Raw genomic sequence first — 26,300 nt, 5'->3', positions numbered from 1 at the left:
ACCCGCTTCAGTGGCAGTGGGGGCTGGTGGGAGGATATATAGGAGAACGGGCACATTGTAATGGCTGGAATGGAATAGTTGGAACGAGTCAAACGTGGTTTCCATATTTGATACCATTCCATGAATTGCATACCAGTCATTACAATGAGCCAGTCCTCCTATAGCTCCTTCCACCAGCCACCACTGTTGAGTAGTTTCTTTGAGCCCAAGGATTTGAGAAGTCACACATGCAAACCAGAGGAGGCTGGTGTGGGGAGCTATAGGAGGACAGGGTCATTGAATGGTATTCATTCAGAGTTTCCCAAACACGGTCCTCGGGACCACAAGGGGTGCACGTTTTGGTTTTTGCCCTAACGACACAGCTGATTCAAGGACCGAGCTGAACGAATACCATTCAATGACACTGTCCTCCTATAGCTCCCCACACCAGCCTCCTCTGGTTTGCATGTGTGACTTCTCAAATCCTTGGGCTCAAAGAAACTACTGAACAGTGTATTAATTGAAAGCTATCAAACGTATGAAAACCACATTTGACTCCGTTCCATCAATTCCATTCCAGCCATTACAAAGAGCCCATCCTCCTATAGTTCCTCCCACCAGACTCCTCTGAGGCGAACACTTCTCAGATTGCAATGAGAATTGTATTTGTTTGTTTCACAGGAGAGAAGCCTTACCACCGCTTCCTGTGCTGCAAGAGTTTTAGCCACACACATGTCCTAAAGATAACCGACATCAGAGTACTCACTAGTGAAAAGCCGTACCACTGCTCCCTGTGTGGGCCAAGTTTTTCTCAGTCCCAGCATCTAAGGGCACACCTAGTGACACACACAGAGAAGCCTAATCATTGTTCCAGTGTTGGAAGAGTTTTTCTTGGTATTCTTACATAAAGAAACACTCAACAAAACAAGTCTGGAATTGAATAAGTGCTTCACTGCATCAGACAACTATTCATACTAACCCAAGGCAGTAGTCACACTCAACATTCTCCAAAGAACTGAATCGGTTTGAGATTCATTTACTTCATGGTTGTGATCAGTTTTAGAAGTCAGTACTTTATTGTATTTTTTTTAATATGAAGAGTAATTTTTTTGATGCAAAATTTATTTGGTTACATAAAATAAATAATAATAAAAAATAAAAAAATCCTTTATTTTACTTAAGCATAACTGCTTCCTTACCGACACGTTTAGTTCAAGATACAGCCATAGTGAAGGGACAAACCTTTAACATTTTTGACTGGACAAACCTGCCCTCCATTAATCTCAAAGTAGCTATGAATCAATGACATTATATTTGGCAAACTTCCATATGTAGAGACAGAATGTGTTGGGGTGGGGCTTCTAGTGAATGGATCATATTGTTATTAACCAGTCAGGCGCTTGACTTTCCCCGAAAGACTTGTAATATGCATGTGTGTCTAGCAGTTACATAGCTTACATGGCTCATCACAGTGGGTGGGATATTTGCAAATCATAGACTAATAAACTTGACGATGCATCTACATATTGTAACATTCATGAAACCGATACAGCACTTCAACACTCAAGACGAGAGAAACAGCAACTTTCAGAATCCATTCCCCATTGATACCACTCTCACCTCAGAGACACACTCAGTACATCATCGCCCCACATCTGGTCAGTACCTGGTCCTGTATCATTCATAACCACAACTGTGTGGAACGGACTTCTTCACAGTATTATTGTTAGTTTTCATTTTCACCAAAGTTTCTTCCTCCACGGTAGGCCATGGGTGGGCTGTGAAGCCCCCTTCCCCCAAAGTGGTGGGAATCAACGCCTCAAATGTCATTAGATGCTATGAAACCCGTGGAGGTGAAACATGCAAGACTGCTGGTAAACACAACAATCGCCTGCCGAGCCGAGGGAGGGGCTGGCATGGCTCACTGCTGTACTGTGCATAGCGGCTGAGGTAGGAGCAGACACACCAGGGGCATGCAGATTTTAACCTGATTTCTGGTCTGGAAGAAGACACCCTGCAAAGAGGCAGACTGATAATTCTGTTTTCATAGCCTACTATATGATGTGTGTGTTGTATCATTCTCAATCTGGCTGTGCACATAATAATTCAAAATCTTATCAACAAGATAATTCCCAAATAATATTGACTCCCATATAAAAATGTACATATTTTATCAGCAATCAGATTTCTCCAAATACAGTACAAGTCTAAAAAAAGTGGGAGTGATCAGTGATAGCGTGTAGGACGTTGGGGGGGGGGGTGTTGAGATAAGGAAATGTAATCACTCTCGCTGTGGCAGCAGCCTTGAAGTTGTTCTGTGTGTGTGTGCATATCTAGTTCTGAGATCTCTGAGCGTGTTAAGAACATGGACTCCCTGAGAGTCAGTCTCTCTATGTTATCCCCATCCCTGCTTCGACGTTTGTTAGGCAACTAGACCAGCTAAATGTTTTTCTTTCATTCCCCCCCCCCCCCCCCCCCATCCAAATAAATTCTTAGCTGTACAGTAAGTGTTTGAATTAATGTTTTCAAAGCAGTTTTCAAACCATCACTGGCCTTATGATAATATGTCTGTTTACATTATAAACACACAAAGTACTCAGCCCTGGGTGTTTCAATCCTAAGCTTGGCCTGAGGCTTTAGTACCTAGAGGGCTGCTAATGGTAGACTCCGATCACTTGGGGTGATTGTATCCAGGGGGCAAGTTGTTAAAAGTTAACATGGTCAAAATCAGGATTACAAGGGGGATATATTTTTTAACAAAACTATCCCTCCCTCAAATTGACCCGATTGCATCATTAGGCCCGTGTTTTGGGTGTGGAACTGTGGATGCAAGTAGAGTATAAAATGTGATCAAAAGGCTGTGGAACATCTCCATCTAAACACACAAAAGTCATTAGAGCGATAAAGAAGGACCAGAAGTCAAGGACATGGATGTCTCAGTTTATTCATGGAGGGGTGGATGATGCAACCTGTATGTAATTGCCCCATCCACACAAGCCTCTTGAGAAGTGAATGATCCATTACAAACAGATCAGGTAACGTGATCGACGTCTTCTGAGCTGCCTTGGATGAGAAAAACGTTGGGTTTCATTAAGGTCCTGCACTAATTTCCTGTCCCATTTTTCTTAAGTCACGGCACGTTCACAAGGAAAGGAAAGATCTCGACAACAGCACAACAATTATTTTTTTTTTCTTCCCCCGGGACTCAATGCATAGGATTATACAGTTAGAATACGGTATTTCAACATGTTGTCTTTTTACAAAGGTATATGTTATAGGAAACGAGAAATTAAAATAATTACTGCACAGCAGTAAGAAAGGTCATTGTCGAGTATAGATAGTCGTTTTTCATACACACAGAGGAACAGCTTAGAATCACGGGGCAAAAACACCATTGGAACAATTTGTGCTATACTCAATATTCTACATTTGTAACTTTGTCTTAAGACTAATTTAGGAATGCCAGACATTTTAGGGCGAAACCGTTTGGGGTTGGCTACTGCTTTACACTTATTTGGGCTGTTGCCATAGCCATCATGATCCTACTAAAACACACACACCACTGACACCCAAAATAAATGCACACATCAAATCTGCAACCATAGAAAGTATACTGAAATGTTTTCAGCCTATTGGCACGCAATGGCTGCAGCAGAACTGTAGCATTTGATAGCACATACATACCACAATCGCAAATACATTGCTGTGTCTTCTATTACTATAATCGCTTAGTTATAATCACCAATAAAACAATACAAATGATATTATTATCATCATATAAGGCACGTTTTGGTTAAAGAAAGGCTTGAAAAAAGCTTTTGCATCACTCGGTCAGGAGTGGAATCTGCTGTGGTAAACAACAGCGTCGGAGGAGGATACAGACTGGATGCAGACTGGATGCAATTAAGAGCAAAAACATCCCCCACTGATGCCATTATGCAGTGTGCCACTCCGTTCTGTGCTGAGTGGGCAGTGCCAAGTGCGGCTTGGCCAGGGTGCCAGGCTAGCTGCTGTGGAGACAGGCAGGCACAGGCTCTGTGCAAACCTCACTCTACCAAAGGCAGGAATATCACTAACATTCTGGGGTCTGGAACTTAAACATCTATTCTGACTCTTGACCACACACTGACTGATGGTCAAATTCAGGGAGCTTGAAAATGACAAATCTGTGGACGAGTGAAAGATGAAAATTGAAAATGTAACTGATTTGACTTGGCAAAAATTCTCCAAATTATAATCAGGCACCAGCTCAACTATGGCCTACTTGAATGCCATATCAATTTGTATTGCAATGAATTATTATGACCATGAATTAACCTGACTTGTGACACGTCATACCAATGCATGTTGTAAAAATCCTTACTCATTGAAAAGAGTACCATTCTATTTAGTACCGTTTGAAGCTTACGCGTAACTAATTATGGGATATTATGACAGTGGTAATTTGGCATACAACGGCATAAGGAAACACAAAACACTATTAACAGCATGTACCATCATGGTCATATTACTTAGTAAGTTGGTTACTGTACGATATCTACTGTCATATTATTTCTATTTCCACCTCTGCATATTTTTACTCATGTCCTAAATAAAGTATTGCTGCATCGTTACTGAAGATGAAATGGTAAACAACAAATGGTATATTCTATAAAGTAACACACATGAGTGGGATATGAATGATCCCCATTGCTTGTGTCTGAAAGTTTAGATGTTATTGCAAGGCTGTTATTAAATATGTATGCTTGACTGGCTACATAGAGGAATTATTCAAAATATATTCAATTATCTGTTATTTTGCTTGCACAGAATCGGGTGGGGCGGGGGGGGACTGCAGGGTAAAACTAACTAAGGTTGTCAAAAGTAGCCTTTTTTTACCCTTGAATATATTCAGTGCTTTAGTTTCAGTGGAATGTGTTGGTATGTACTCCAACAAGGGGAAACAGATGCGTTATTGATCTGAATGTAAGGACCTAAGGGTGTATTGGCAGCCACAACATTCGATCGAGCTCTGAACACATTTTCTAAACACAAATAAAACCGATCATTTTGAAAAATCACTATTGACGGCCTGTCATTTCTTAGATCCTGTCCCAGTCAGTTAGCCTGTCCCAGGCATGACCCTTTGGTCTGTGTAGAGGAGCTCAGTGGGAGAACAGGTTCCTGTGTGTCGGTGACTAGTGGAGATTAAAATGACAGATAGGGCATCCACCCTCTGGCCTGACAGTAGGCATCCCGTGCACGCACACATGCACCCAAACCAACATTCACACACTGGCTATAGAAACACAATCCACACCACAGTGCGGTCCATTTAAAAAGATAATATCTCCTCGTAAAGCTTTCCGCATTAAGACTGCACAATAAAAAATATATATAATACAATTCTTACAACTTTTCTAGACAGGAATAAATTGAACATCTGATTATCTCTGCGTGCCATGAATGATCGACACAGGGGCTTATTTCCGGCGGCTGGCCCCCTGTTGCATTGTGGGAACAGCCAGAGTGAGCAATGAGGACCACCTATTTCAGTTTCGCAAGTGGACTTAAGTTAAGGCGTACCTATGACGGCATGTGTAACCCATCCTCATCTATCTCTCTCTTTTTGCTTCATTGGTCCCATACTGCGCCACTCCGCAGACTCTAAACTGTCCCACATTCTGGGCCTGCTGGGTTGAAGGTGACATCATCAACATCAAGGCCCTGTGAGGCCATCTTCTCGGTTTCTCTCTCCTTTGCCAGGAGAAATAAGCCCCTGTGGACACTGGAGGCACGGTACCATCTCCCTCCCTCCATCTCCCTGGCCCCTCCATCTCCCTGGCCCCTCCATCTCCCTCCCTCCATCTCCCTCCCTCCATCTCCCTGGCCCCTTCATCTCCCTGGCCCCTCCATCTCCCTGGCCCCTCCAGTAGGTTAGAGATCTGTCACTTTGTTCTCCAGGGCGGCTGCTATCTGCTGCAGCCGCAGGGTGAGCTGTTTACTCTGGGCTGCTGGGTCCTCATCTAGGGACTGGATGATCTGTAGGGAGACGGGGAGGGAGGGTGGGAGAGATAGAGGGGGGGGGGCAGAGAAAGACAGACAGAGGGTGGAGACAGAGTCAGAGAGTACAACAGAACGACTTTCAATTAAAAGTCTTCGGAATCGCTCTAAAAATTCAAAAACACTAAGAAAAAAGCAGTCCTGCACAGCATTCTCCCTGAAATGTAAAGTGAATGGCCTCTTACCCCGTCGTAGTATTTGCTCGCGTACTGGTAGAGCTGATACAGAGCCACTTGTATGTTGAGTTTGTCTGTATGTGTCTGGGAGATGCAACATAGGATTCAGAGATGCATCTTAACAACAGACAAATCATGGCTTGAGTCACACAATCTTATACGTCTATGACTGACTTTATAAAACGTTACCTTCACTAACGTCTAGAATAGTGCACCACTAAGAGTAATACCACAGAGATATGGGCTGTGTCCCAAATGGAAACCTATTCCCTACATAGTGCACAACTTTTGACCAGCAGCCTTTTGACCGGGCCCATAGGGCGCAAGTCAAAAGTAGTCCACTATATAGGGAACAGGGTTCCATTTGGGACACAGCCTATATCTCCGTGGGTCCTGGTCAAACATAATGCACTATATAGGGAGTATGGTTCCATTTTGGGATGCAACCTATATCTCTGTGGGTCCTGGTCAAACATAATGCACTATATAGGGAATATGGTTCCATTTGGGACGCATCCATAGATAGAAGGCAGAGAGAAAGGTGTTTCTTACCCGAGACACCTCTGCCAGATGAGTGTTCATGTCCTGGTCGCTGACTGATACCATCTGTCTGATGCCCTTGTAGTAACTATACACAGACAGACAGAGATACGATCATAATCTCTATGCATTACATACTGACGAGCGTCAATGCAAGCCCGCAATATAACAGCACTGGTAGCAAGAATCTAAACAAATTGTTCAGGTCATTGGGAACTGCTGACGATACGTACTCATCAACCATCTTCTTGTAGGTGGAGATCTCCTTTGCATAGAGTAGTTTGTTACTTGGAGAGTCCTACGGGAGATAAAAAAAATATGATCGTTATAATATTGTTGTTTTATCTTTTACCTCACCAGAGGTAAACAACTTTTCAGAGATTTTGACCTCATCATCTCCCTCCTCTTTCTCCTCCTATTCATCTCCCTCCTCCCTCTTTCTCCTCCTCATATTCGCCTCCCCCTCCTCATCATCTCCCTCCTCCCTCTTTCTCCTCCTATTCCCCTCCTATTCCCCTCCTCCTCCTCATCTCCCTCCTCCCTCTTTCTCCTCCTATTCCCCTCCTCCTCCTCCTCCTCATTTCCCTCCTCCCTCTTTCTCCTCCTACTCCTCATTTCCCTCCTCCCTCTTTCTCCTCCTATTCCCCTCCTCCTCCTCCTCCTCCTCATCTCCCTCCTCCCTCTTTCTCCTCCTCATCTCCCTCCTCCCTCTTTCTCCTCCTATTCCCCTCCTCCTCCTCATCTCCCTCCTCCTACTCATCTCCCTCCTCCCTCTTTCTCCTCCTATTCCCCTCCTCCTCCTCCTCATCTCCCTCCTCCTACTCATCTCCTTCCTCCCTCTTTCTCCTCCTATTCCCCTCCTTTTCCTCCTCCCTCTTTCTCCTCCTATTCTCCTCCTACACATCTCCCTCCTCCTCCTACAATTCCCCTCCTCCTCCTACTCATCTCCCTCCTCCTCCTCCTCTCCCTCCTCCCTCTTTCTCCTCCTCCTCCTCCTCATCTCCCTCCTCCTCCTCATCTCCCTCCTCCCTCTTTCTCCTCCTATTCCCCTCCTCCTCCTCATCTCCCTCCTCCCTCTTTCTCCTCCTATTCCCCTCCTCCTCCTCATCTCCCTCCTCCTCCTCATCTCCCTTCTCCCTCTTTCTCCTCCTATTCCCCTCCACCTCCTCATCTCCCTCCTCCCTCTTTCTCCTCCTATTCCCCTCCTCCTCCTCATCTCCCTCCTCCTCCTCATCTCCCTTCTCCCTCTTTCTCCTCCTATTCCCCTCCTCCTCCTCATCTCCCTCCTCCCTCTTTCTCCTCCTATTCCCCTCCTCCTCCTCATCTCCCTTCTCCCTCTTTCTCCTCCTATTCCCCTCCACCTCCTCATCTCCCTCCTCCCTCTTTCTCCTCCTATTCCCCTCCTCCTCCTACTCATCTCCCTCTTTCTCCTCCTATTCCCCCCCTCCTCATCTCTCTCCTCCCTCTTTCTCCTCCTATTCCCCTCCTCCTCCTACTCATCTCCCTCCTTCTCCTCCTATTCCCCTCCTCCTCCTACTCATCTCCCTCCTTCTCCTCCTATTCCCCTCCTCCTCCTACTCATCTCCCTCCTTCTCCTCCTATTCCCCTCCTCCTCCTCCCCCTTTCTCCTCCTATTCCCCTCCTCCTCCTCCTCTTCCTAATCATCTCCCTCCTCCCCTCCTCCTCCCCCTTGGACTCACCCTGCTGAGTTTGTGCTCACTCTTGGTGCAGGCATCCATGAAGGTTTGAGCAATGACGGATAGCGACGCATCCACCACCTCCGTCACGTGGACGTCGAAGATGAAGTGAGGGTTCTTCAGGATGTTCACCCAGAACCTCAGAGGCAAACTGGTGGGGAGGGGGGTCAAGAATAACTACCAACTATCAAATAACTACCAACTATCGATCTACAACAGCCCTCAAAAACGATACCTTTTTTCATTCTTCCTCTCTAATCAGGGACTGATTTACACCTGGTCCCAGGTGGGTGCAATTCATTATCAGGTAGAACAGAAAACCAGCGGTCGTCTGGACCTCGTAGTGTATAAACACATCTTCACCATTCAGCGGAACCAAATTATAGTACAAGCCAATGATGAAAGTTAGTTATTTTCGTCCAACTTAAAGCGCATATGCATCAGGCATGCCAAACCAACTGCAACCCTTTCTCTTTCAAACACCCTGCATCTATAAAACATAAGTACACTTAAAGAATGCTTAAGTAAATAAGCGTGCTAATGAGCATTCCAAACACAGATCCATACAAATCCTCCAATACGAAGTTGGTCCTGAATATCAAACGAGGCCACAATAGACCAGGAGGACTGCTCCCTGATCACTTTAAAGGCTGCACCGACTGAGACAGACTAGCATAGGAATTCATATTGGCTCGCAACACCTCCCGTTACATTGAGAAAACAAAGGCAAAAAAAAAAAAAGAGATGTGATATAATGGTACAATTAAATTAGCTGGGGACGTAATTACCATGTTTGTTTGTCATTATGGCTGATACACACATTCATATTTAATCCAAGAGGCCCCGGTTGTTTTGATAAACAAAACAAGCACCCGCCAACTGAATATGGTGTAGCATAATTAAATCACTCATCTCCCATCCTCACATCGCCAAGTCAATCACTGACATCTATATGCAACACGCTGTATTGAATACTTGAGCTTTAACCAACTTGACAGTAATTTATGTACTTAAAATGCCACAGGAGCACTCAGATTGAGAATGCAGAAGAGATAGAAGTACTTTTACATTTGCATTCTGTATACTGATTACTTAGTCAGTGTGTTTCTTAGAGAGTCATCTCAGGAAGTGTGTGTGTGTGTGTGTGTGTACCTGTTGGTCTTCCAGATGTGGATGGTCTCCTCGTCCACGTTTTCATGTTTGAGCGCCTGCTCGTCCAGGAAGTCAAAGAAGTACTTGACGGCGGGCGGCACCACCGCCCCGGAACACAACACGCTGCGGAAGAAGTCATCCACAAACTGCTGCAGTGTTCCCTGGAAGGAGGCAGGACAACAGACACAGTGTGAGGCAGACCAACAGACACATTGCGAGGCAGACCAACAGACACAGTGCGAGGCAGGCCAACAGACACAGTGCGAGGCAGACCAACAGACACAGTGTGAGGCAGACCAACAGACACTGTGCGAGGCAGGCCAACAGACACAGTGCGAGGCAGACCAACAGACACAGTGCGAGGCAGACCAACAGACACAGTGCGAGGCAGGCCAACAGATACAGTGCGAGGCAGACCAACAGACACAGTGCGAGGCAGGCCAACAGACACAGTGTGAGGCAGGCCAACAGACACAGTGCGAGGCAGACCAACAGACAGTGCGAGGCAGACCAACAGACACAGTGCGAGGCAGACCAACAGACACTGTGCGAGGCAGACCAACAGACACTGTGCGAGGCAGACCAACAGACACAGTGCGAGGCAGACCAACAGACACAGTGCGAGGCAGACCAACAGACACAGTGCGAGGCAGACCAACAGACACTGTGCGAGGCAGACCAACAGACACTGTGCGAGGCAGACCAACAGACACTGTGCGAGGCAGGCCAGAGAGGTAGGGAGCTGCCAAGTACCTTAGTGCAGCCTGATACCTGCGACCCAGTCATTTACACACCGTCTATGAAGCAAGGCGGCGTCACTGACGCACACCTTCAAACCAGGTTTTGTTCCAAGACTGACCATCACTTATTATCACATAGCATCCTCAAAGAGCTTTTCTTAGAGAATGAATCTCAAAGATCCCTTTCTCGAATGAAATGTAACTGTACTGAAACAAGGCAGGCCCACCTTGACAAAGGTCAGTGGTGTGAGACAGATCTCCTTGGTGGCTTTGTTCATGGACTTCCTCATATATGGACTTCCTCATATAACCTTCTTGTGACTTTTGTACGTACAGTACACTGTAGTTATGCCTGGTAGCGTAGTTATACCTTGACAGAGAGCAATCGTGTGAGATATATCTCAGTGATGGCTTTGGTCATGGACTTGTCCTTCATGCTGCCCCTCTTAGACTTCATCTCATCCAGCTCATCAGGCCGAACCAGATGGAACACCTTGTCGTCGTCCAACAAAGAGTTTCCTAGCAGAGAGACAAATCATTTGACTTTCCAGTAACACATTACTTAATGCCAGCTGATATATTGCATTATCATGTGGTTATAATGCATTGAGAGACTTGTCATCAGCATGCATGACCCCTTATAATGTCTTATTGTCATTTCCTAGTGATCACTTACTCTCCTCTTGGTTATCCTGGTTCTGGTCGTAGTTCTGTTGAGTGTGAACAACCCGGGACAGGACTAGAGTAGCGTTGTCTCGCACCTGAAAAACACACACACACACACACACACACACACACACACACACACACACACACACACACACACACACACACACACACACACACACACACACACACACACGTTCAGCTACAACTCAACATACACCGTCACTCAGGTCAGCTGATTGCCATTGGGTTTCAGAACCTACTTCATATTCCATGCCATTGATCAGACAGTGCCACTGTCACATTATTTGGGGCATGTATTGGGCATTGTCTGTGGCATTATTTCATCACGTATCCAGTAAAGAGCTGAATTAGGACTTCTCTCTGACCCCTAGTGGATCAGTCTCTAGATGACTCACGTTGTAGTGGGCCAGCGTGTTGATGCGCCTCCACCTGCCCTCCTTCTGGGACGTCAGGTCCAGGTCTGACAGGATCTGCCCCGTGGAGCCAGGGCGCCACTCTGTGGCAGGGGCAAGAACAGCAGCTTAGAACCCCAGCCCATCATGACTCAAATCTATTGACATCCACCACCACTCCACTTACTAGGTGGTGCTAAATGTTACGGACTTGCTGGTGTTAATGTGTTCAAATGCGGTATCTTCACAACACATGGTTTGGAATACTGAGTGTGCGTGTTCTCTTCTCACCCAGAGTGACGCTGTCCACCTTGGGTCTCTGAGAGTAGGGCAGGTTCCTGTACACCGCCTCGATGATCTTCTCCTTCACCTGGGACACCGTGTCGCAGTTCAACACCTTGACGGGCGTCACGTCTGGCCCCTCCCCGTGCACCAGCACCTGCAGAGTCTGAGACGAGGAACAGAGCCAATAGCATGAGGTGAGCCTGCTGTGGCAACGTTACCGTGGCAACTACTGTAGGCAGGTGGTAGTCTTTGACAACTCACAGGTGCTGTCACCTCGTCCTGGCCTGCCTAACGAGCAGCTGCCAGCAAGGGACTCACTCCTGTCAGTCTGGCCAGGTAACCCAGCTCACAGCTCAGACTGAATCCAAACAAACTGACGACTCGACAGGGAGACTACAGATTATTCGACAGATTCTTTGTCATTGGGAAAAAAAAGTCTGTTGTAGAAGACTATGTAATTACTTTGTGTCATTCTTCTTCAACTCAACGAGTCACAGGATGCTAGCTACTGCAACAGGATCAGTGATTGTGTATAATTTGATAAATATCCTTGAAAAAGGAATTATCACAGGGTCTCTCTACTTAGGTAGACAGCTGGGATCTAATTATCTGCTATTAGCAACACACATTAGTTAAACACAGGTACTTCTGACTAAGGTAGCCTATATACAGTGAGTCAGAACATGAATTGCTACAGTGTAGGTAGGCACAGTATAACGTGACAAAAAGGTTCTTGAATTGCTACAGTGTAGGCAGGCACAATATAACGTGACAAAAAGGGTCTTGAATTGGTACAGTGTAGGCACGGTGTAAAAAAGATAAAAGGGTTCATGGATGCGACACATAATTGCGATCAGGGCAGTCAGTGAAAAGGCAGTCAGAACAGACTCGGAAGAACACAGTAGCAGCAGTAGCGGTTGCCGGGGTAACTGTGGTAACGGCGTGGCGTCACTCACCAGGACGCAGTACTCCACGTCGTCTCCCAGCAGGCCAGTGTCGTTCAGGGTGTACTTGGCCTTCTTCACTCTGGCGTCTACTGGACCTTTCTCGATCTGGTGCTTGATGGCTCGGAACAGTTTGTACAAGGGCTCCCCTGCAGAGTCCTGTTGACAACACGGGGTCAGAGTGCAGCCAGAACACTCGCTACATTGTTGCATCTGACACTTCACATAACATGGAATGACCACAAAAATGATGTTTTTCTTAACTCAGGAGGCTCCTTAACGCCCACACACATACTAATGACATATCAGCAACATATTGAATGAAAGAGTGTCATGTCATCACCTTGAGGAACTGGTAAAGACAGATGGACATCCAATTACACAGCATCCTCTCTACAACGGTCTCCGACCTGCAGGACAGGACAAAACACAGGGCTGAGTGACACATCTCAACACTTCTATTACGGTCTCCGACCTACAGGACTAAACACAGGGCTGAGTGACACATCTCACAATACTAATAAAAAAGCAACCTTTAGCATGAACTGCTGTAACCCCTCTCCATTCACCGGATCTATTGTCAGGCATTAGCACATCCAACGAACAGTCATGTGTATGTGGAGGATGTTAGAACAATGGACCAATCAGCATAATTAGCTCCTCCATTGGGGATAATTACACATGTTGTACTGCAGCACAGCCACTCAAACACTGCCGAGCACAGTTGACAGTTCACATGACACAACCCCAGGTTCTGTTACACTAGACAACCGAGCTCTGTTCAGGAACTCCTTTCTGCTGTGAACTGGAGATGGCCACTGTCTCCAACTCTGGTGTTGAAGGCTAAATGGACAAGCCACTGGCTGGTTAGGTGTGATGTTGGCTGCCATGGGAAACCAGAGCATACGCTACTAGAACTAAATCTACCGAAACTAAAGCTACAGCTTTCAAAACTAAAACTACCAAAACTTAAGCTACCAAAACTAAAGCGAACAGAACTTAAGCTACAATAGGTAGAGCTACCAGAACACGACCTAAAGCTAGAGAGTAATAACCCTGACCTGCGCAGCATGAGTTTGGGGTTCTTGCTGTCGACGTAGTTCCCCATGAGCTCCAGCAGCAGGGTCCTCATGATGTCAGTGTAGTACTCCAGCTTCCCGTGCAGAGCCACCGTCAGCAGGGAGGCGAAGTACACCTTGGCCCGGGCGTTGAAGTCTGGACGGCCCTCCAGAGTCTTGATGAACTACACACACAGTAAAGATTGACAGAAGACCCAGTTAACGACAATCCAGTTGACATAAACTGTTGGTAAATCTTCCAACTCAAACAATGGAAGGGAGATCTCAATAATCTGAAATAGCCATCTCTCCAGGTCTCCTTTCCTTCATCTGCTCTAATATGAACAGATTGGACTGGTGCAGGCATAACACATATACAGGCCTCCAATATATCCAACACAGCTTTCAACTTTCATCCGTTTTTTTTTAGATCAGCGCAGATTACGATCAGGGAAACAAGAAGAGAAAGCCTCTTTAGACTACTGAAATACAACCAGAGATATTATTTGTCTAGGCTCAATGTGCCTTACGTTGATGAGGAAAGTCTTGGAGTTGAGCAGGTTGGAGAACTGGTTGAGGGCCTGGGCCACGATGGCCTTCCGTGACTCAGGGATGTCCAGCTTGCCTGTGATCATCACATCATTTGCCCCGTCCTTGGAGGGCAGGAAGAAGACGCGGTCTGTGTAGGTCTTATAGTCCAGGAAGGGGATTCGCCCCTCGCTTAGGTCGTTGGTATGGTCCTCCATCTCTATCATCAGGTCTGACAGGGGAGAGACAAAGAAACATCTAAGAACTTTGCACATGTTCTCATCCTGAGACTTTAAAGCAACATACAGTAAACATATACTCCCTTATAAGAAAAACACGTCAAATTTGCAGTTTCACATGTGAAATTGCTTTTTTCACATGTTGAGCTTAAATTTCACAAGCAAAAACATATTTTCACGTGTATTACATTTAGAGTTCACATGTTAACACCAGCTTTTCACATGTGAGGAGAATAACATGTCTTCACCTCACATGTGAATTGCAGTTTCACATGTAAGAAAACTCAACGATGAAAATCTCACTTTCACATGTGGAATTGCAGATACACATGTGGGGTTGAAACAATGTTATTCTCCACATTTTCTGTTGTAGTGGGAACAGTAACATTAGTAATCTCAAAACATTTTACTTTAATGAAAATGTTTTTATATGTTTTTTATGTTTAGCTCACAGAATATAATTTAAAAGTATGCATTAAGGTGTCTAATATAATAAACGTGGCAAAAACAAATGTAGACATTAATTAAATGTATTTCTATAGCTTTAGAAATATTTGTAACAATGGATTGGGAGTGCCAAGATGGAGGCACGGTGGCTTCAAAAAGCACCCCTGTCAGTCATCTAGTGTACAGGGCATTTGTAAAGTATTCAGATCCCTTGACTTTTTCCACATATTGTTACATTACAGCCTTATTCTAAAATGGATTCAATAGTTTTTTCCCTCTCATCAATCTACACACAATACCCCATAATGACAAAGCAAAAACAGGTTTTAATAAAATGTTGCAAATGTATTAAAATAAAAAAACGGAAATATCACATTTACATAAGTATTCAGACCCTTCACTCAGTTCTTTGTTGAAGCACCTTTGGCAGTGATTACAGCCTCGAGTCTTCTTGGGTATGATGCTACAAGCTTGGCACATCTGTATTTTGGGGAGTTTTTCCCATTATTCTCTGCAGATCCTCTCAAGCTCTGTTGGATGGGGAGTGTTGCTGCACAGCTATTTTCAGGTCTCTCCAGAGATGTTTGATCGGGTTCAAGTCCGGGCTCTGGCTGGGCCACTCAACGACATTCAGAGACTGGTCCCGAAGCCACACCTATGTCTTGGTTTTTGCTCTGACATGCACTGTCAACTGTGGGACCTTTATAGAGACAGGTGTGTGCCTTTCCAAATCATGTCCAATCAATTGAATTTACCACAGGTGAACTCCAATGAAGTTGTAGAAACATCTCAAGGATTATCAATGGTAACAGGATGCACCTGAGCTCAATTTAAAGTCTCATAGCAAAGGGTCTGAATATTTATGTAAATAAGGTTTTTCTGTTTAAAAAAATATATATTTTTGCAACAATTTAAAAAAAAAAAGGTTATGGGGTATTGCGTATAGATTGATGAGGGAAACAATAATTTTAATCAATTTTAGAATAAGTCTGTAATGTAACAAAATGTGGAAAAAGGGAAGGGGTATGAATACTTTCCGAATGCGCTGTATAGATAAATCATGGATCAGAACCCAAAATAAAATCTTGTTTTACTCCAATGTTTGTAAACAAAGTAAATGTAAACAACCACTGTATAGCCTAAAAACATGGTTAAAACTAAATGTTGATATGCTGCAAGGTCAGACCTTGCATCAACAGCGTAGTCTATGGATTTGAGAGTGGTTGCATTTCTCCAGCCCCATCCCTCAGCTTTTTACTGAAACTGTGGCGGGGAGAACACTTTGCCAATGCTTCAATTAAGGATTGCCTCTTTAAACACCTTTAATAGGGTAATAGTGTTATGTGGTGCAATCCTCTACTGAGTTACTTTTGTGCCATTAATATCAAGCAAAACTTCCCAGTAAACATGAAATAAAGAAAGCGGAAAAACGGGAAAGCACCGTGACCTAAAGGAATACCTCCAGAAGCCATCAGAACAGACTCGGAGAAAGCAACCGAAGTGCTGAACCAACTTCTGGGACACAGTTGGATAAAGAAAAAGTATCAAGCAGATGAATGTGTCGATGAAGTACTTCATATGAAGTATAAGGAATGTATAATTAGGTAAAAGATAGTGTAATGAAGACCCTTGGTGGCCTTAGGCAGTTCTGCGTAACAGCTGTTATAACGTAGTACCTGTGAACTCTTTCTTGCAGCGGTCTCGTACACTCTCCTCCAAATTCTCCAGCTGGTGTTTCACCTTCTCATACTCTCTCTCAGCCTGCTGGCTCTTCCTCCTACGCACACGCGCACGTGCGTGCACACACACACACACACACACACACACACACACACACACACACACACACCACACACACACACACACACACACACACACACACACACACACACACACACACACACACACACACACACACACACACATTGCTATATTGTAATTACTTCGCCACCATGGGCCTATTTATTGCCTTACCCTTATCTTACCTCATTTGCACACTCTGTATATAGACCTTTTCTACTGTATTATTGACTGTATGTTTGTTTATTCCATGTGTAACTCTGTTGTTGTTTGTGTCGCACTGCTTTGCTTTATCTTGGCCAGGTCGCAGTTGTAAATGAGAACTTGTTCTCAACTGGCCTACCTAGTTACACACACACACACACACACACACACACACACACACACACACACAATGAGCAAAGACAAAAACCGGCAACAACATACTCTAACTCATGTAACACTGTACATTTCTGTCAAGTGTGCATCATTCAGCTGGCTTGGATCCGTGACACCAACTGAAGTTGTCGGCCACAGATGCATGAAGAAAGGCGGTATGGTGTACTGTCCGGTATGCTGGTTGTGTAGCTTACCTGTAGCAGTAGACAGAAATGAGGATGATGAGCAGCATGGGGACGATGACTGCAGGGATGATTAAGAGAGAGACCTCATTCTTCCTCTCGTAGTGCACAGAGCCCACCACCCACTCTCCATTCCCAAACTTAATCTGAAACACACAGGTTACAGCAGGGGAGTTATCATCAACACTGTAGATAGGAGAATGTCTTCAATAGAATATTGGCAACTTTTAACATTACGTTTCCCTGACACCAAATTACTCTGAATCTATTTTGGCAGGCAGAATTTAATTACCCATCTTTAGGAAACTGCAGATAAATTAAAAGATAGGTAAGACAGATCAATGTACCTGTGTTGTCCAGTGTGTATGTATATGTGTGTGTGTGTGTGTGTGTGTGTGTGTGTGTGTGATGTGTGTGTGTGTGGTGTGTGTGTGTGTGTGTGTGTGTGTGTGTGTCTGTGTGTGTGTGTGTGTGTGTGTATTCTCACAAGCAGGTCCAATGGGTCGGAGCTGGTGTCTCTGCGTCTGCGGTGGTGTTTGGAGAGGGCCCGGGGCTGGCTGGATGGGGGGTCCAGAAACAGCTTGTCATCTTGTAGGGTGTTGACAAAGTAGGGGATGTCCCCCACAAACGCCTGGGCCTCCTTGGCTGTCATGGCCTTGGAGAAGCCTCGGCCCTACCATGGAAACCGTAAAGAATGGAATTGTTGAATAGATCAAGATTATTAACTGCAACCAGGACTTTTTCCAGAACATGTAACCTGAACTGGAAAACATGTAGTTGTACCCTAGTTGTACCTTCCAGTGCGTTTTGTAACATTACAGCCTTACTCTAAAATGGATTCAATTGGGTATTTTTCCTCATCAATCTACACACAATACCCCATAATGGCAAGGCAAAAACACGTTTTTTAGAAATATCACATTTACATAAGTATTCAGACCCTTTACTCAGTACTTTGTTGAAGCACCATTGGCAGTGATTACTGCCTCGAGTCGTCTTGGGTATGACGTTACAAGCTTGGCACACCTGTATTTGGGGAGTTTCTCCCATTCTTCTTTGCAGATCCTCTCAAGCTTTGTCAGGTTGGATGGGGAGCGTCGCTGCACAGCTATTTTCAGGTCTCTCCAGAGATGTTCGATCGGGTTCAAGTCCGAGATCTGGCTGGGCCATTTAAGGACCTTCAGAGGCTTGTCCCGAAGCCACTCCTGCATTGTCCAGGCTGTGTGCTTAGGGTCGTTGTCCCGTTGGAAAGTGAACCTTCACCCTAGTCTGAGGTCCTGAGCGCTCTGGAGCAGGTTTTCATCAAGGATCGCTCTGTACCTGACTAGTCTCCCAGGCCCTGCCATGGAAAAGCATCCCCATAGCATGACGCTGCCACCATCACGCTTCACCGTAGGGATGGTGCCAGGTTTCCTTCAGACGTGACGCTTGGCATTCAGGCCAAAGAGTTCAATCTTGGTTTTATCAGACCAGAGAATCTTGTTTCTCATGGTCTGAGAGTCCTTTAGGTGCCTTTTGGCAAACTCCAAGCGGGCTGTCATGTGCCTTTGTGGCTTTTGTCTGGCCACTCTACCATAAAGGCCTGATTGGTGGAGTGCTGCAGAGATGGTTGTCCTTCTGGAAGGTTGTCCCATCTCCACAGAGCAACTCTGGAGCTCTGTCAGAGTAACCATTGGGTTCTTGGTCACCTCCCTGACCAAGGCCATTCTCCCTCGACTGTTTACTTTGGCCGGGTGGCCAGCTCTAGGAAAAGTCTTGGTAGTTACAAACTTTTTCCATTTAAGAATGATGGAGGCGACTGTGTTCTTAGGGACCTTCAATGCTGCAGACATTTTTTGGTACCCTTCCCCAGATCTGTGCCTTGACACAATCCTGTCTCAGAGTTCTACGGACAATTCTTTCAATCTCATGGCTTGGTTTTTGCTCTGACATGTACTACCAACTGTGAGACCTTATATAGACAGGTGTGTGCCTTTCCAAATCATGTCCAATCAATTGAATTTACCACAGGTGGACTCCAATCAAGTTGTAGAAACAGCTCAAGGATGATCAATGGAAACAGGATGTACCTGAGCTCATAGCAAAGGGTCTGAATACGTATGTAAATAAGGTACCTGTTTTTACTTTGTCATTATGGGGTATTGCGTGTAGATTGATGAGGAAAATTATTAATTTAATCCATTTTAAAATAAGGCTGTAACGTAACAAAATGTGAAAAAAGTCAAGGGGTCTGAATACTTTCTGAATGCGCTGTATACTAGGTCAGCTCACATGGGCCAGAATCAAAACACAGTCTTTTAATTTCATCATACTCACAGTGACGATGATGATGGAGGTCTCGGTGATGATCTTCTTGGTGAGGGAGTCGAAGGCGGGATCGGGGTGGTAGTCGAAGGGCTTGAGCTCCCTCACCCAGTTGTCCAGCTGGATGAAGGTCCTGAACACCTGGGTCTCATAGGACCTGTTGACGGCAGGGGACAGGAACTGGAGAACCGTGTCGTTCTTATTCAGAGCCTCCTGGAGGTACTGGGGGAGGATGACAGGAGCAGGAGAGGAGAAGAGGTGAGAACCACAGAATTAAAAAGATGACATGTGCTTATTTTGTTTAGGGTTAGACTTTAGGGTGAGACCACACTGAATTGCATACTGTTACTGTACATATACAGAGGTGAGAAACAACATAAAGACTATAGTCTTTAACCATCATACTATGCTCATTCCAAGACACATACATTTTAGAACCACTATAGGCCTATATTAAATGTTTAGCTTGAATTTGTATTGATTCTGGATCTGCCAAGGCAGCAGCTACTCTTCCTGGGGTCCAGCAACATTAAGGGTAGTTATATACATTTCAGAACGGCCAGAATATACAGAATATTACCACGGAAAGATTGTGATTTCAACCACACGAGGTCTTTAATAAGTCAACTTTACCAGCCACCAGTTTGTGGGGCCCCAAGTTCCCCTAAGCCCCCAGCCTCAAGTCCCTGCCACCCAGGGAGAGAGTCCCTGCCACCCAGGGAGAGAGAGAGGAGCAGAACAGAGCAGAGCTGCTTAACCACATCATCAGCTGGAACCTTAATTCCTCTATTCAATTTAGCCTCTAAATGAAATGCATAAAATTGCTGCTTATCCCGCCCAAGGCATCAGGGGGCAGGAGTCTGCGTCTGCAAAGCCCCCACAGTAGCTCTGGGTGGACTGTGTGACATTAAGTCAAACTCGCTTGATTATTTCTGGAGGAATCAGAGCTTTTTTGACGCAATCTTCCAGGTTTAAGGAATTATGGTCTATAATGAGGTAGTAATGCAGGCCTATGGCATCTTTCTTCCTGATCACTGAAAGTTAGTTTATGGGGAGTGATTTAACCGTCCATATGTGGTTGCGATAGAGGGGTGGTTTAGGATTTTAGGTTTAGGGCTGAGCTGGAGTGACTGAGGTTTGATTGACAGATAACCTGATACACTGCCAGCTGTGGAGAGATAGAGAAAGAGAGAGGCAGAGAAAGAGAATGAGAGAGAAAGAGCAAGATAAATCCATACCTCAGTAGGACTCATGCCGGACCACTCGTCTGCCGAGGCCCGGACCCTCATAATGGCGTTCTGGATGAGGCCAAACCCGGATCCTGTCACCACGATGGTCCTTCCACCACTGAAACAACATCACCGGAACAAAGGGACGAAAGGAATAGTTTTAACCCACGGAGGGGATCACATTCACCCAATAGAAGAGATATCACACTAAATCCATTTTATCTCATTTCTACCAGCATTCCTCTGTGTAACCAGAGGAAAAAAACTCTAGACCACCGTTACTCTACACACAGAGACGAGTACAAAGCTCTCCCTCGCCCTCCATTTGGCAAATCTGACCATAATTCTATCCTCCTGATTCCTGCTTACAAGAAAAAACTAAAGCAGGAAGTACCAGTGACTCGCAAAATATGGAAGTGGTCAGATGATGCAGATGCTACGCTACAGGACTGTTTTGCTAGCACAGACTGGAATATGTTCCAGGATTCCTCCAATGGCATTGAGGAGTACACCTCAGTCACCAGCTTCATCAATAAGTGAATCGACAATGTCGTTTACACAGTGACCGTACGTATATATCCCAACCAGAAGCCATGGATTATACGCAACATCCACACCGAGCTAAAGGCTATAGCTACCGCTTTCAAGGAGCGGGACACTAAAACGGACGCTTATAAGAAATCCCACTGTGCCCTCTGACAAACCATCAAACAGGCAAAGCGTCAATACAGGACTAAGATTGAATTCTACTACACCGGCTCAGACTCGTCGGATGTTGCAGGGCTTGAAAAATATTACAAAGACTACAAAGGGAAACCCAGCCACGAGCTGCCCAGTGACGCGAGCCTACCAGACGAGCTAAATGCCTTTTATGCTCGCTTCGAGGCAAGCAACACTGAAGCATGCATGAGAGCACCAGCTGTTCTGGACGACTGTGTGATCACGCTCTCCGTAGCCGATGTGAGCAAGACCTTTAAACAGGTCAACATTCAAAAGCCGCGGGGCCAGACAAATTACCAGGACCTGTACTCAAAGCATGCACGGACCAACTGGCAAATGCCTTCATTGACATTTTTAAACTCTCCCTGACCGAGTCTGTAATACCTACATGTTTCAAACACACCATCATAGTCCCTGTGCCCAAGAAAGCGAAGGAAACCTGCCTAAACATCAACACCATCATGCCGGAAACCTAGACCCACTCCAATTTGCATACCGCTCCAACAGATCCACAGATGACGCAATCTCAATCGCACTCCACACTGCCCTTTCCCACCTGGACAAAAGGAACACCTATGTGAGAATGCTGTTCATTGACTACAGTTCAACGTTCAACACCATAGTGCCCACAAAGCTCATCACTAAGCTAAGGACCCCGGGACTAAACATCTCCCTCTGCAACTGGATCCTGGACTTCCTGACGGGCCGACCCCAGGTGGTAAGGGTAGGCAACACACATCTGCCACGCTGATCCTCAACACCGGAGCCCCTCAGGTGTGCATGCTTAGTCCCCTCCTGTACTCCCTGTTCACCCACGACTGTGTGGCCAAACACGACTCCAACACCATCATTAAGTTTGCTGACGACACAACAGTGATAGGCCTGATCACCGACAACGATGAGACAGCCAATAGGGAGGAGGTCGAAAACTGGCAGTTTGGTGCCAGGACAACAACCTCTCCCTCAATGTGAGAAAGACAAAAGAGATGGTCGTTGACTATAGGAAAAGGAGGACCGAACAGACCCCCATTAAAACCTGTTGGGGATAGGGGGCAGTATTTTCACAGCCGGATAAAAAACATACCCGATTTAATCTGGTTACTACTCCTGCCCAGTAACTAGAATATGCATATAATTGTTTGATTTGGATAGCAAACACCCTAAAGTTTCTAAAACTGTTTGAATGGTGTCTGTGAGTATAACAGAACTCATATGGCAGGCCAAAACCTGAGAAGATTCCAAACAGAGGGTGCCCTCTCTGACCATTTCTTGGCCTTCTACACCATCTCTATCCAAAACAAAGGATCTCTGCTGTAACGTGACACTTCCTGAGGCTCCCATAGGCTCTCAGAAGGCGCCAGAACGTTGAATGATGACTCTGGTGTCCCAGGCTGAAAAACAGTAGCGCATTTGGTAAGTGGTCGATCTGAGAACAATGAGACGGGGGTGCGCGTGCACGAGACGACTCCATGTTTACATTTTCAGTCTTTGAACGAAAACAGGGTTTCCCGGTCGGAATATTATCGCTATTTTACGAGAAAAAAAGCATAAAAATTGATTTTAAACAGCGTTTGACATGCTTCAAAGTACGGTAATGGAATATTTTGCATTTTTTTGTCACGAAACGCGCCGGGCGCGTCACCCTTCGTTACCCTTCGGATAGTGTCTTGAACGCACGAACAAAACGCCGCTATTTGGATATAACTATGGATTATTTGGAACCAAACCAACATTTGTTATTGAAGTAGAAGTCCTGGGAGTGCATTCTGACGAAGAACAGCAAAGGTAATCCAATTTTTCTTATAGTAAATCTGAGTTTGGTGAGTACCAAACTTGGTGGGTGTCAAAATAGCTAGCCTGTGATGACCGGGCTATCTACTCAGAATATTGCAAAATGTGCTTTCACCGAAAAGCTATTTTAAAATCGGACACCGCGATTGCATAAAGGAGTTCTGTATCTATAATTCTTAAAATAATTGTTATGTTTTTTGTGAACGTTTATCATGAGTAATTTAGTAGATTCACCGGAAGTGTTCGGTGGGAATGCTAGTCACATGCTAGTCACATGGTAATGTAAAAAGCTGGTTTTTGATATAAATATGAACTTGATTGAACAAAACATGCATGTATTGTATAACATAATGTCCTAGGAGTGTAATCTGATGAAGATCATCAAAGGTTAGTGCTGCATTTAGCTGTGGTTTTGGTTTTTGTGACATTATATGCTAGCTTGAAAAATGGGTGTCTGATTATTTCTGGCTGGGTACTCTGCTGACATAATGTAATGTTTTGCTTTCGTTGTAAAGCCTTTTTGAAATCGGACAGTGTGGTTAGATTAACGAGAGTCTTGTCTTTAAAATGGTGTAAAATAGTCATATGTTTGAGAAATTGAAGTAATAGCATTTCTAAGGTATTTGAATATCGCGCCACGGGATTCCACTGGCTGTTGACTAGGGTGGGACGCAAACGTCCCACCTAGCCCAGAGAGGTTAACATCGACGGGGCTGAAGTGGAGCGGGTTGAGAGTTTTAAGTTTCTTGGTGTCCACATCCCCAACGAACTATCATGGACCAAACATACCAAGCCAGCTGTGAAGAGGGCATGACAACACCTTTTCCCCCTCAAGGAGACTAAAAAGATTTGGCATGGGCCCCCAGATCCTCAGAAAGTTCTACAGCTGCACCATCGAGAGCATCCTGACTGGTTGCATCACCGCCTGGTATGGCAACTGCTCGGCATCTGACCTCAAGGCGCTACAGAGGGTACTACAGAGGGTACTGCTACTCGCTGATATCATCTATACATAGTCACTTTACAAATTACCTCAACTAATCTGTACCCCCTGTATACAGCCTCATTATTGTTATTGTTATGTCATTTTCTTGTGTTACTTGTTATTATAAAAAAACAAATGACTTCACTTTATTTAGTCAATATTTTCTTAACTCTATTTCTTGAACTGCATTGTTGGTTAAGGGCTTGTAAGTAAGAATTTCACGGTAAGGTCTACACATTTAACCGTCCCTATGTGGTTGCGATAGTGGTGGGATGACCATCGACGGATGGCACAAATGAAGATTTGACATCGATTTGATTTGACATTGATGCTACAAACTGTAGTCAGGAGAGGGAGCCAGGTGTGTTGGAAATTGAATGCCATTAAACTACATTAGGGGAGCTTTCATTGTCTTACGACAGGTGGCATCATTCTAACGCATCACGTCTCAGTGCAGATGGAGTTGTCTTGCTAGTTGATGTGAGACAAAGTAGAAGCCTCTATAATAGCTTCTTGTCTCTAGAGGTGTGATACTCACCACACAAAGCTTCCCTTGGGGTGGTGGTCCAGGATGGTGGGGTTCTCCAAGAACTGGAAGGCTGTGGGGACGGCCGTGGTGCTATTCTTCCCGTACTTTACCGTGACCATGAGCAGGTCAGAGGGGACCTTGTCTGCCCGGTACTCTCCCATCCTGCAGGTGATGTTCGCACCAAATGTCTCCCTGCAGACAAGGACACGGCCAGGGACATAGTCAACCAGGGACATGGACCATTCAGAACTAGGGGTCAACAGGGGTCACGGTGCACAGGAGACTAACATGGCAGAACCATGACAGCTAGGTAATTACTGGGCTTTCTTGTTAAAGAAAATCATGGCCACATTTTAAATGAATGTCTTTTTCAATACATCAACCCTGCTTGCTAGATCTTACACTTAAGCTTATAGCACGTGTTATGTTGCACGTTGTCATGCCAAAGAGTTGGCTGAAGTCAAATAATATACAAATGACCAGTGACCAGACCACCGCAACCTTGCCTAATACTAGTTCCTTTCCCAGGATGCAGCAGTACTTACACAATGCACACCACCCCGCCGACGGTGACGGTGATGTCCTCCCTGGTGGCTGTGTCCAGGTTGGAGCCAGATATGGTGACGACCATGCCCCCGGCCTTGGAGCCCTTGTCGGGGTGAACCGAGCTGGCTATGGGGTCCTGGAGGATCATGTAAGAAAACACGCTCTGTCATCCTATTCATGTCTCATTTCTTCCCCCACAAGGCTTTCAAAATGCACACACACACACCCGCCCACCCAACCCCACACGTATTTCCTTCAATTTGCTGAGTAAACAGTTAGGCGGAGCGGTCCCCTGTGGGGAAGCTTTAGCCGTGTGAGATATAAAGAAAGACAGTCCAATTGCTCCAGCATACCCTGTTCAGGCACCAGAGGAAATGCAAGTGGCGGATCACACATTCTAATACAATACACAAAACTATAATATATAAAACTCAATTTCATCTTATCGTTCTGGGCATTACCTGCCAGTGTAATGTGGCAGTACCAGAGTATTTTATTCAACAGAACATTATTACACTTAAATGTCATGCCCTTCATGCGTACTGATAAGGGGCTCTTTAATACAGTGTCTGCATAGCTGGGAAATTGAAAATAAAACAATGGTGATAACATAACCAAATCAGGTAAACAATTCATGAGTCCGCCCTCCCATCCAGAAGTGTAGGAGTGTGATTGAAGTGAAGACATGCGGTAGGTTAGCTACCCGGTATGTGAAGAAAACCGAAGACGTTCCTCTCTTCCCCCCCTCCAGCTCCACCTCCACCGGCCCCCAGTTGGTGCTCAGCGGGTCCAAGGGGCCGATCTCACACACCACACTAGAAACCAGGGAGGAAGGAAGACATTTGAGGGCTCGTGTACATTGGGGTAGGCCACCGCAATTTAGAGGGAGTCCGCCTCCGTTTAGGGTTGTTACAGGACAGCAACTAC

At 45.3% G+C, this 26,300-nt stretch overlaps 1 protein-coding gene across 1 annotated transcript in view; it reads right to left on the bottom strand.

The window, feature by feature from the left end:
- Window positions 1-2,905: 2,905 nt before the first annotated feature.
- Window positions 2,906-26,300, bottom strand: part of plxnb2b (plexin b2b) — a 182,130-nt gene continuing 158,735 nt past the window's right edge. Inside the window, exons 16-37 of the mRNA XM_014124476.3 lie at window positions 26,077-26,188; window positions 25,373-25,509; window positions 24,837-25,019; window positions 20,812-20,920; window positions 19,586-19,795; window positions 17,757-17,942; window positions 17,282-17,415; window positions 16,586-16,686; window positions 14,226-14,455; window positions 13,699-13,880; window positions 12,981-13,047; window positions 12,650-12,796; window positions 11,700-11,856; window positions 11,412-11,512; window positions 11,003-11,087; window positions 10,697-10,845; window positions 9,587-9,747; window positions 8,438-8,585; window positions 6,971-7,035; window positions 6,750-6,825; window positions 6,207-6,281; window positions 2,906-6,000 (exon numbers count right to left, since the gene is read on the bottom strand). Of these exons, the coding sequence (XP_013979951.2) occupies window positions 5,896-6,000; window positions 6,207-6,281; window positions 6,750-6,825; window positions 6,971-7,035; window positions 8,438-8,585; window positions 9,587-9,747; window positions 10,697-10,845; window positions 11,003-11,087; window positions 11,412-11,512; window positions 11,700-11,856; window positions 12,650-12,796; window positions 12,981-13,047; window positions 13,699-13,880; window positions 14,226-14,455; window positions 16,586-16,686; window positions 17,282-17,415; window positions 17,757-17,942; window positions 19,586-19,795; window positions 20,812-20,920; window positions 24,837-25,019; window positions 25,373-25,509; window positions 26,077-26,188 (2,920 nt within the window). The 3' untranslated portion in view covers window positions 2,906-5,895. The remainder of the gene's footprint in view (window positions 6,001-6,206; window positions 6,282-6,749; window positions 6,826-6,970; window positions 7,036-8,437; window positions 8,586-9,586; window positions 9,748-10,696; window positions 10,846-11,002; window positions 11,088-11,411; window positions 11,513-11,699; window positions 11,857-12,649; window positions 12,797-12,980; window positions 13,048-13,698; window positions 13,881-14,225; window positions 14,456-16,585; window positions 16,687-17,281; window positions 17,416-17,756; window positions 17,943-19,585; window positions 19,796-20,811; window positions 20,921-24,836; window positions 25,020-25,372; window positions 25,510-26,076; window positions 26,189-26,300) is intronic.

This window comes from Salmo salar, chromosome 10 (assembly GCF_965601325.2).
Source record: "Salmo salar chromosome 10, fSalSal1, whole genome shotgun sequence".
In the NCBI taxonomy this organism is placed as follows: domain Eukaryota; kingdom Metazoa; phylum Chordata; class Actinopteri; order Salmoniformes; family Salmonidae; genus Salmo; species Salmo salar.
This window is presented reverse-complemented; position numbering and strand designations above follow the sequence as displayed.